The sequence below is a fragment of the Charadrius vociferus genome, unplaced genomic scaffold, assembly GCF_000708025.1.
Source record: "Charadrius vociferus isolate BGI_N301 unplaced genomic scaffold, ASM70802v2 scaffold365, whole genome shotgun sequence".
Classification (NCBI taxonomy): Eukaryota; Metazoa; Chordata; class Aves; order Charadriiformes; family Charadriidae; genus Charadrius; species Charadrius vociferus.
Window position 1 is genome coordinate 3,218,521 of NW_009648559.1, and position 11,479 is coordinate 3,229,999.

At 40.3% G+C, this 11,479-nt stretch overlaps 1 protein-coding gene across 1 annotated transcript in view; it reads left to right on the forward strand.

Annotated features, from left to right (window-relative positions):
• The window catches only part of FBN1 (fibrillin 1), a 140,959-nt gene that overhangs the window by 98,125 nt on the left and 31,355 nt on the right, over positions 1 to 11,479 (forward strand). Inside the window, exons 31-41 of the mRNA XM_009886140.1 lie at positions 1,537 to 1,659; positions 2,231 to 2,353; positions 4,124 to 4,249; positions 5,790 to 5,912; positions 6,518 to 6,640; positions 7,483 to 7,647; positions 8,035 to 8,103; positions 8,215 to 8,340; positions 9,672 to 9,794; positions 10,276 to 10,434; positions 11,364 to 11,435. Coding sequence (XP_009884442.1) covers positions 1,537 to 1,659; positions 2,231 to 2,353; positions 4,124 to 4,249; positions 5,790 to 5,912; positions 6,518 to 6,640; positions 7,483 to 7,647; positions 8,035 to 8,103; positions 8,215 to 8,340; positions 9,672 to 9,794; positions 10,276 to 10,434; positions 11,364 to 11,435 — 1,332 coding nt within the window. The remainder of the gene's footprint in view (positions 1 to 1,536; positions 1,660 to 2,230; positions 2,354 to 4,123; positions 4,250 to 5,789; positions 5,913 to 6,517; positions 6,641 to 7,482; positions 7,648 to 8,034; positions 8,104 to 8,214; positions 8,341 to 9,671; positions 9,795 to 10,275; positions 10,435 to 11,363; positions 11,436 to 11,479) is intronic.

An 11,479-nucleotide genomic window follows, 5' to 3' on the forward strand; every position in this document is an offset into this window, starting at 1 on the left:
CCAAAGGTTGTTACATGGTTGATGGCTGATGCATTTTCTTAATCATCTTCTCGAGATGGGGCTCAGCTGTGTTTTTATGTGTGGAATTATGCGGAGTTTATGAGCTTGTTTTCCCTTCCCATCAGCTATTGCACAATGAGATGGCTTACTGTGACAGCAAAGTCACCTGGGAGGGCTGAAAAAATGCATATAAATGCTAAGTGGTTTGATGTGTATTCTAGATAATTTACATCCTGCATGGAAGTAAAGCACAGTTAGAGAGGGCTTGGTTACAGAAAGCACTGTAAATTCCATAGCTCAGATGTGTAAGAAAATTCCTGCCACTTTTGTTTTAGTTACCAGTAGTAATTTTGCAAAACTTTGCCTTTGAGTTTATACATTCTCCAAGTACTTACATGGGGCATTAATATTGTTTTGTGACAAGGAAGAATGGAATTCGGTTTGCTTTTTTCTGTCTATACGTTTTGACATTGCCAGAGAATGCCCAAGAATGAAAATAAGGTGAAAATAGCAAGTACTGAAATAGAATGTGCTGGCACGAATGCATATTTTGAAGATTGGATGACTTGCTGCCTGGTGTCTCCAAGGATGCTGACTTTTTTCCACTGTGTTAAGTTTCCTGAGGTCTTAACAAACTGCATGCCTGATGTTCTTTGTGTCCCTCAGCTGTCACATTAAGTACAGTGGTACAGCCCATCCTCCACCTTCCACACAGCCTCTGGTGAAGCAGAACCTGGCTTCGTTAACTGCCTAGGGATAGTCCTAGGAGGAGTTTGCAGGTGGTACCCAGCTGGTATTCATCAGCATCCTTGCAGATACTGTGGGGGCTGTGGGAGTGCTGCGTTCCAGGAATCAATAGGCAGCAGAGATGCCTCTGAGACCTTTTAGCAAACCATGCAATGCGGAGCCACCCAAGTCCCACTCTGCAGACTCCAGGATAGGCAGATGGGAAAGCTGTCATCTTTCCCTCAGTCGTGTTAAGGTATGGGCAAGATGCAAGCCGGTAAATTGTAGTGGTATCTCCCTGTTGTCAGGGCAGCACAGGTCTTCGTACCAGCTCTTAGTCGTCAAATTTGACCCAAAACCTATTGCGAAGCTGCTTGACAAACATACATCCCAGGATGCTGAACACCTGCAGTGGTAATCTTTACAAGTGCTAGTCCTTTTCTTCCCAAGGGCTTCACATTCTTTCTGAGTTCACCAGTTAGAAAAAGAAGGAAAACCTGAGTTACTGTTTTCCTCCTGGAATATAAAAGTTACCAGGGCTTTGGAGTGAACTGCAGAAGTACTGCTTTATATACCTATCAGAAAAATAGATAGTAGGGCAGCACGTGTTTGAAATATGCTACAAGCTTCTTTGCTTTCCTTTGTTGTGATTTTATTTCTCTTCTGCTTCATTTTTAAATGTCATGTTATAAAGAAATGCAGGCTTGCTTTCATGTTCACGTTATCTTTCTTGAGAAGTTCCAGTATCAATTACCTGGATATGAGAAAATTTGATCCATGAGCTCTTCAAACATCTCTGTGTTTTTACAGATATCAATGAGTGTGAAATTGGAGCCCATAACTGCGATAGACACGCCATATGTACAAACACAGCAGGAAGTTTCAAATGTAGCTGCAGCCCTGGCTGGATTGGAAATGGTATCAAGTGCACAGGTAAGGGTCATATATGCATTTGTATTTATTTGTAAGGTCACACTAAAACTGGGTCCCAGCCATTCTGAAAAAAACAATACCACACCTACAAATTGAGAAGATGAATGGTTATCAAGCTTGTTGGGTCGATTTGACTTGATCTGTTGGAGGACAGATTCTCCACCACGCTAACTGTGAAATCAGCATTGTCTCATGTTTAGTGTGTGAGATGGTGAAAACAGAATGGACCATGGAAAGAGACGCTGTGTCCTTTAGGGCAGCTGTTGGGAGGCAGTGAGAGGTCTCCTTGTGCTCACCATGAAAACAAGATACAGATCTTAGGTTTGAGAGTGCCCTGCAACTTCCTCATTCACAGTTACCTTGCCAGACTTCTTTGTTGGACTGTGAATAAGTTGTGCCTGCTTTTCCAGTCAGATGACCCCACATATCTGTGGGTTTTATCCTGGGAGATTATTTAAAGTAGAGCTTCTGTGTGCCATACGCTATTTAAAGTTTGTATTCATGGTGTGTTTTTTTTAACTAATGTTTCTTTTTTCTTGGGTGTTTTTTTTTCTTTTTTATTATTTTAAAGATCTGGATGAGTGCTCCAATGGAACCCACATGTGCAGCCCACATGCTGACTGCAAGAATACAATGGGCTCGTACCGCTGCCTGTGTAAAGAAGGTTATACTGGGGATGGCTTCACTTGTACAGGTGAGCTTTCTTAGGAAAGCACTGGATGACCTCCAGTGGTCCCATGCAACCTAAGTTAGTTTACAATTCCATACACAAAAATAGCTTTTAAACATTTGAAATTATTCTCTAATATGTCATCTTCCATTGTCTTCTACTTCACCTAAGTTGCTGTAACTTGAAAGAAATACTGTTTATTATACCTAGTCTAAAGCAGTCACTTCTTTCACTTGATAAAATGCAGTTTTCATTGAGCTTTTCTTGTTCAGTGGGTGGCAAACATTAAAGCAATGCGTGATCATATAATTTGGCTAGTTAGTAAACCAGTCTATTGGCTGTCCCCCTTAGTATTTAAATAATAGGGCACATACACTAAAATTACTTCATAAAATTGTCTAAAAACATTTGCTCTTTCCACAAGCGAGCATGTGCTGTCTGCCCTCTTTACTGCATCATCCTGAGAGATGGTGTCAGGATGCAGTGCTGACATGTAGAATGATGGAAGTAGCTGCTTCTGAAACCTCATTTTATAAACTGTAAATGTGATTATAAAACATTGCTAGAGAGATGTTTCCCACCCACACTTCAGTCTTCTGCTTTGAAGAACAGATTAGCTCATGTAAGCTTAGTTATCAGGAGCCCATCCATTAAGGATATCAGTGTCGCTGGTGATGCTCCATGGAGGGTGACTCTGTTCAGAATAAAGCTGTGAGATAGACAGCTGGTGGGCCAGGTTTTCAGCCGGTGCAAATCAGCAGCACTCTATCAACTACAGCAGATTTAAGGCTGAATTGTTAATTCCAAATTATAAATGGAGCCTGGGATTCTGTTTAATTTTCTCTGTATAATTTACTCTTGAATCTGACTCAGCTTCCTTAGTGGCCTTCATAACCCACTGTTCTTTGTTAATTTCCCATATGATGATTTCCAGGAGTCTATAAACTACATCTTTCAAATGGAGCACTTACGGAGTTTCTGCATTCAGTAAACTTTTTATTTATTTATTTTTATAATTTGGATACTTTATTGTTCGTGTATTCAAGAGGTGACTGGGACTCAAACTAGGGCACACAAGTGTTCTGTAAGTCCTCTGACAAAGCATGCAGCATTCACCCTGGTAGGTGGTACCTTTGATTTGCCAGCCATGGACTTTTACAGGCTCACAGTGCCAGCCAGACTCTGTTGCAACAAGTAGAGTGTTTTTGTGATGTATAAAATTTCAGCTAGAGAATAAGGGCCACAATCTATCTGAAGGGCAGCGTAGTCTAGTAGCAAGTCTGTTTTTCTCATCAGCTGTTAACCTGCAATTTAATTTTGATCAAGCTATTTTCACCTACGTGCCACTTTTTGTCAGTGTTTTCTGTGTTTGGCATGGAGACTGCCTGTTACCATATGTTTGCTCATTGCACAGTAAACCTCTTTTTTCAATTGCTGCCTCTAGGCTTTGCTGTAGCAGAAACAATAACTATAATAAAATTCATGTGCTCATTCTGAGTCTAAATTTGACCCTGTGTACTGCCTCCAATTGTTATTAACTATAGTTACTTGAGGAGTCTGTACCTCTCTCTGATTTTCCTTTTGATTAGAAGCTGTTATTTTCAACACGTAGGAAATATACCAAACTGTTACACGTAATAGCCTCTGCACATAACTAGATTGCAGTTTCTTCTGCAAGTGTTCACAGCTACTGGAATAATTAAAATCCTTCGAACACTGCATGCTTCAGCTGAAACAAATGTTGGTGAGAAAACTGTGTTTACTGTAAACCTGCAATTTCTCTTCCTTTTATAGACCTCGATGAATGCTCAGAAAACTTGAATCTCTGTGAAAATGGGCAGTGCCTCAATGCCCCTGGAGGATATCGCTGTGAATGTGATATGGGATTTTTGCCAAGTCCAGATGGGAAAGCATGTGAAGGTAATTCTCTGTAAGCTTTAAACAACACTCAACAAATTCTGCCTTAATAATATTTTATGTTTGAAAAATTTTACAATTGGTTGCAGTTGTGGTTGTATGGAGAACTGCTTGAAAATTGTCAATAGCAGATGCTTTTTTTTCAGTTTATACATTTATTATGGGCCTCTAGGTGTTTATCTACCTATCGTATAAAGAGAGAACAGCTTTTCAGAGGCTGTCTTACAACATACTATTTGTGGGTCTGACTGGTGATCCAAGAGGTGCTGTCAGCTGCCATTTCATCTTTGTCAGTTTGTACCCAGTCCTTCATTTTATTCATAACAGTTAAACAGAAAAACTTGTTACTTTGCACTGGTGTGTATGAAGCTGAAAAACACTGATTTGGTAGCTAATACAGTGAACATGCTTTGAGGGCTTCTGTGAGGTGTAGAACCAGAGTTTGAAGCCTTGCAGAAAGTTTATATCACCACAAAAAAAAATAATCCCATGAGTATTTGTTCAGTTTTGAAAGTGTTTACACTGTTTACAGCTCTTTCATATGCAAAGATTCACAAAAAGCAAACAATAAAAAAGTTACCAACATGGTTGAGATCATATATTTGATTGTAACATTTGAAATCCTCAGTTGATACAATGCTGATCAGTTAAGTCAGTCAAAAAGCAGCAGCCATATTACCTGACAGTAATAATTCACAGTAACTGGTATTTGATGAAGTTCATAAGTACATCTCTATAAATGGGATTTTTTTCCCCTGAAAAGTGTTTTGTGTATTTTTTTTAGTAATCTACCAAAAGAAATAATTTGAGAGTGAATTTTTGTGTCAACTAAAACAATATTAGGTTTCGTAATGTTTCATGAAACACTTTACTTTCAAACCTTTTAACTAACTTTAAATAGCTTATATAGAGCCTGGCTCCTGTTGCTAAAACAGACTTTCCTTGATGTCTCAGAAGTGTGCACTTAATGCGGTATTTTAAGGTCCTTTGTAAACACACACTTTTTTATTGCATCAAATTTGTTTGTTATTTATTGTGCTTTGTGCAGTGCATATGGCTTTCAATAAACACTGAATCGGATGCAGTGATTTGGACAAAAGACACAAAAGTGAGATCTGCTTGTCAGACTTGAGATCTGTCAAACGCAGAAACCCGAAGATGAGTGTCAAGTTCACCTTTGGGCAACAAGCTTTTCCTTCTGCAGATGACTGCTGATTTAGAATGAGCTTCCTTTTTTAAAGCATAACTCCTGTCGTGTTTAATGTTGCTGCTTGTCAGATTAGCCCACTAGTAAGCTCAGGTTGTTTCTGGCATGACTTCCAGTGACACTGGAAAGAGCCTTTTGACCAAAAAAAAAAAGATTATAGATTAGGTTCCTTAGGCTTGAGACATAAATCTTGCATGTTATTTTTTCTGATTTTCCATGGCATGCAGGAGCAGTTGGCTGCCAGATCCATGTTTTCTGAGCCTTTTTGCAGTTCTCTGTCTATACCTTAAAAAGATAAGGAAACCTCATATTTTTCCCCTCCTGTTCCTCTATCAGATATTGATGAGTGTTCACTCCCTAACATCTGTGTCTATGGTACTTGCCATAACCTCCCTGGACTTTTCCGATGCGAGTGTGAAGTGGGTTACGAGTTGGACAGAAGTGGTGGTAACTGCACAGGTAAAGATAATTTTGAACAACATGCTTTTTAATTTTTTGTTAGTGTTGTGGTTAGCTCCTTAGGAAGTTCTTTTAAGAAGCTATAAAAATCAGACTGGGTAGAGGAAAATATAGACTTCCCTACTGCGTAACACAGGGTTCTCCTGCTTGCCTTTTCTACAGTCCCCCTTCCCCTTCTTTGTCAGCCTCTGATTTCCCATTAGCTTAAGAGAAGAAGAGGGAAAACAGAGCAGAGAGAATCCTTTTGTTTGTCCAAGTCTCCCAGGCAGAGATGTGTTGTGCTTTGTAGTTTCCATTCACAGTACTGGATGATAAGCTGTGGCCTTGTGTATTTTTCACCTAAGTATTTTTTTAGTACTTTATGTGAATTTCTGTTCATAGATTGGTTTTCCAGGAAAAACTTTTTTTTTTTTTCTCTCTCCATGAAATGGTGAATTCATCTCAGACTACTGTTCTTCTAAAATGTGTATGTATTTTTTAGAGCTTTCTGGAGATCAGTGTCTCCTAACTAATGGATTTGGGGTGGTCAGCCTATGATACCTGATATATCAATGGTTTGCACTGTCCTCGAGTATTTGCTTACCACATGCTGCTTTTTCTTGCAGATGTTAATGAATGTGCAGATCCTACAACCTGCATTAGTGGCACGTGTGTCAACACTGCTGGTAGTTACACCTGTGAGTGCCCTCCGGATTTTGAACTGAATCCCACCCGAGTTGGATGTGTTGGTAAGGGACCACTCCTTATGTGATCTACAAGTGAAGTTGCACAGAGGGGCTGCAAGGCTAACTGCTTAGGAATAAAGTCCCACATTATGGAAAAGGGCTGGAACAGGTTCTCCAACTCCCACCTCGCTGCCCCTGGCTTAGAAGTTGTAGTAGTGCAGCGGGAGTATGTCCAGAGTGATGTAGCATGCCAGCACTGCCCGGCTGCCAGAACCAACCCCTTGGGGTTGTTACAGCTGTCCACAATTTACAGCAGGCATGAGACAATTTGAAATTTCAACAAGCTTAAACCGACATCCAGCTGGCCCCAATATGGCAGGCGAGTGAAGTTGCGGCATAAAACCACTCATGCTCTTGGAGCATTGAGCGCAGCTTGGCTAGGTGCATCTTCACGACCAATGGAAATGCTGTTGTATTAGGCTCCAACTGCTTAGTAATCCTCTGATATTTTTTTGCATTTGTTTGTTTAAGAGGGCGTAGGGGTGCTACTCAAATTCAAATATATTTGAAATTCCTAACATTTAGTAGATGCTTTCATGCTTGTTAATCTCAAGGAGAGAAGCAAGCAGTGGGTTTCTGGAACTGGAAAGATGTACAAATGTGGGTGAAAATGGGAATCAAAATCGGAAAAGGCCTGGCTGAACTCCCCTAGGTCATGCTGAATAAATTCCCTGCTTTGTGAGATGTCCAACAAAGCCAAGGGATGGGGCACCACTGTCCTATCTAAGTGGGAAAAGTGGGGCTCTCCTGGACAACACAAGTTACTTTCTTTGGCTGTCCTACAAGGAATGAGAGCCATCTGAAGGCATCCATTATCCTGATATGTGTTGTGTTTTCCTCTCTAGATACACGGTCTGGTAATTGTTACCTGGACATTAAAACTCGTGGAGATAACGGTGGCACCTTCTGCAGCAATGAGATTGGAGTGGGCGTTTCCAAAGCCTCCTGTTGCTGCTCCCTGGGCAAAGCTTGGGGAGTTCCCTGTGAACATTGCCCACTCGTGAACACAAGTAAGTCAGCTTTTCTGGGTTAAATGCAATACAGTGTGTTTATTGTTTTTTTTCTAATTTAGCCAGGTAACTCAAATACTGGTGTAATTGTTTACTGTGTACGTGCAGGGCACAGGTTTCCACAGGTCTTAACCAAAAGCTTTACCAGTCTTTCAAAAAGATTATTTAGTCAGAATGTTATTATCACTTCTGAGCCAGCTTGTGTTACACAGAAAACTTTATGAAATGGAATAGCTGTTGATGTTACAGAGTAAAGCCTCATGTTTATATCTGGTTAGTTTGTTACTTTACATTTAAATTACCTGTAATAACATGATTAATTTTCCAAAATAATTGTGCTGAAAATGTTTCTGCTATTTTAAGGTCATAATTCTATTTTGTTTTCAGCGGAATATAAGGTTCTTTGCCCTGGAGGGGAAGGATTCCGACCAAACCCTATTACAGTTATATTAGAGGGTAATGTTTACATTTTCCTATATTTACATGTCTAAAATTATGAAACTCTTCAGTGAGCGTTGTTTTTCATGGAAAGGCATGAATGAAATGTTCGTGGTTTTGTTTGAACAGATATTGATGAATGTCAAGAACTGCCTGGACTTTGCCAAGGAGGAAAATGTATTAATACGTTTGGTAGCTTCCAGTGTCAGTGTCCATCAGGGTACTATTTGAATGAAGAGACTCGAGTGTGTGATGGTATGTAGCCTTCACTTAACTAGTCTTTTGCTTTTATTCTTATCAAATGATGACAGATCAATACACAGAAGAAATAATCTGTCCTTGAAAAGGAACATAACCAGACCAAGCAGTGCAATGGTGGGAAAATTGGAACAAGTTGAAGTCTCGCATTGAGAGAGAGAAAATTCCTGCTTGACCCTGTTGAAATATATGCAAATTTTTGTTTAAAATGATCAGATTTTGAGCAAAACCAGAAAACCCAACAGTTTTACTTTAAGTAAAGCGTAATTTACCACCCATCTATAAAAAATTGCTATCTGGGAATGGGTAATGAATAAGCAGTCAGATAAAGAGTAGATTTGCCCCATGAGTCTGCTGGGCTGGTCACACTGTGTCCGTGCCTTTTTTCCACTGCTTATTTTCTCTTCTGCTGATCTCAATGTCCAATTGAAAATAGAGATTGTACTGCAAAATATTTTCCTTCCCCTGGCACAGTCAGTAGTACATGTTCATCACATTACATATAACTGTCTGGTTGTACTGGATATAGAACTTTAAGTAACTCATCAAGTCCTTAAATTTCCCATTGCCCAGGCTGTCTTCAGCCTTCCAGACTGTTAATGATGTTAATATGGCGCCTATGATATGCCAAACACTGCAGAAATACAAAAGATTCAGGCTGCACTGAAGTGATTCATCCATATTGTGCTTATGTAGCTCAATAAACGTTAAAGAGGAAATCTACCTCTGTATTTTTCCTTAGTGGAGTGTCAAAGATACTTTAAAACGATAACACTAGTGAAATGCTTTTGAACTTTTAGAAACTGAGGTGTTGTGAGGGCGGTGTTGTATTTGGGTTTGCTTGAGGTTTTTTAAAAAAAGTTTAAGGTCTCTTTATGAAGTAAACATGACCTCTTGTGTTGGGAAAGTTGCTCCTTTTCCCCAGTCAAACAGACCTGAACCATCCAGTGAGTCTGGTTTAGCATCATTACTTATTGAGATGGGCACTCCACAGGGAAGAGCTTTGGTTCTTGTCTGGATCCAGACAAGATCTGTGGGCATCCAGAATGGGTGAGATCCTCAAGTACTATTTTTGTGTAACAGTTGCAAAAACCAAATTGCTTTCTCTGAGCTGCCTAGACATCTCAGAGTTTCCCACCTTTGCATCACAGCCAGGCTTTCTGTGGCCAACTGTGCCACCTCTTCCTTCTCTGTGTGGGCTTCACTCCAGCATGGCCTTGCTCAGAGCCCCTTCAGCTCTTCTCCACTCAGGTGTTACATTTTCGTTCTCGGAAGCACAGTGAGAAAGCTTCAGTGGCCACTCACTGCTTTTTTTTGTTCTCTTCTAGATGTGAATGAGTGCGATACACCTGGCATTTGTGGACCTGGCACATGTTACAATACTGTTGGGAACTACACCTGCATCTGTCCTCCGGATTACATGCAAGTCAATGGAGGAAACAACTGCATGGGTATGGGTTGGGTTTTTAAAAGCTGTATTTTAGTGCTTTGAGCCAGGGCTTTACCTAGTACAAATCAGAACTATTTCTCTGAATTTAGGTATACAAGAATTAACTAAATAAAAGATTTGGCTTCTTTCATTAATTCTATTAAATAAAGTAAAGCTGTGTACAGTTCTTAGGGGGAACTGTAAACAAGCTCATGTTTTCCAGTGTTGGGCAAAAGGCCAATATTGAATCCTTTGAGCCTGATCGGTGTTACAGCCATGTTGGTTGCTCTTGAATATTTGTATTGCAAGCACTTTTTCATACTTTTAGAGTAATCTTCTAGGGACAAGCTCTTCTGTAGTATTCTACAGTGCTGCAGTGTCTACTTGACAGGGGTCTAAAAAGTACATATTTGAAGGAGGTAGCTCCTAAACCCTTCGGGTAGATAATCTTCCATAGGAGTTGCTAATGCAACTAATGCCTGGGCTTTTCTTCATTTTCACAGATATGAGAAGAAGTCTGTGTTACAGAAATTACTATGCTGACAATCAAACCTGTGATGGTGAGCTGCTCTTTAATATGACCAAGAAAATGTGCTGCTGTTCCTACAACATTGGACGTGCATGGAATAAACCTTGTGAACAATGTCCTATCCCGAGCACTGGTACGTTTTTGCATTGCAAAACTATTTGAAAGCCTTGGTAACATTATAATTACCATTAGCGGATGTGACATTGTTAGAGATGTGCTATGTCTTTGCTCTTGTGTGTCTGAAATGAAGGGATTAATTGCATTTTTGGCCTGGAGGTGATCAGCCCTGGTCGCAAGGAAGGCATATGTGGAGTGATTTGTGTTCATGCTGCTGGGCCGTGCCTCCTTTGTGACAGTTTCCCTGCCTGGGAGACTTCCTGCTCTATATTGGTTAATCTGTCCCTTTGCAAATGCTTGTTGATCCAGTATTGAGGCACTGACCAAGGTTTTATTGGCATTGCTCCAACAAATATAGTGTCTGCTGTGCTGTGCCTCGACTGCTGATTGCCACAAAGGGCCTTTCTGGTAGCCATGGGTTTACAGAGGTACCTTGGTCTCCTCTGAGAATGACCTGTGTCAAGCAGCTAAATGTAAGATGTAGGAGTTTCTGGGCGAACTGTATGGGCATACAGGACTCCTCCACATTGGGTAAGACTCTGCAGAGTTGAGCCCAGGGCATCCCACTCTGGTTGGAGGTGGTTTGCTTCAAAAATAAACTTTCTAGACGCTTCTTTGAATAACTTCCAACTTACAGTTTAGGATTTTAAAAGTCAGATCTGGACTTGTATGCAAAAACACTAATGCTGAGAGATAAGCATATGCAGAGCAAAATCAGCATGTGATCCCGAGCCCTCTGCATCTTTTTATTTGCTAATTTCGATGGCCTTTGAATGAGAACCCAAGTGTGTACTGAGCACATAATCACGTGGAAGAGTCTGCATACCTCTGTGTGGCTGCAGGTGCTGAAGGAGAAGAATTATTTTCTTGGGCAAAGGATGTAATGAATTTTGACTGTTGGTTAATTCCAAATACTATAATTGCTGCTTTGTTTTCTGGTTGCAGATGAATTCTCCACACTCTGTGGAAGTCAAAGGCCTGGCTTCTTTATTGACATTTATACAGGATTACCAGTTGGTGAGTTGTAATTTCTGTTTTGAACTAAATTTCAAGCTACCTCT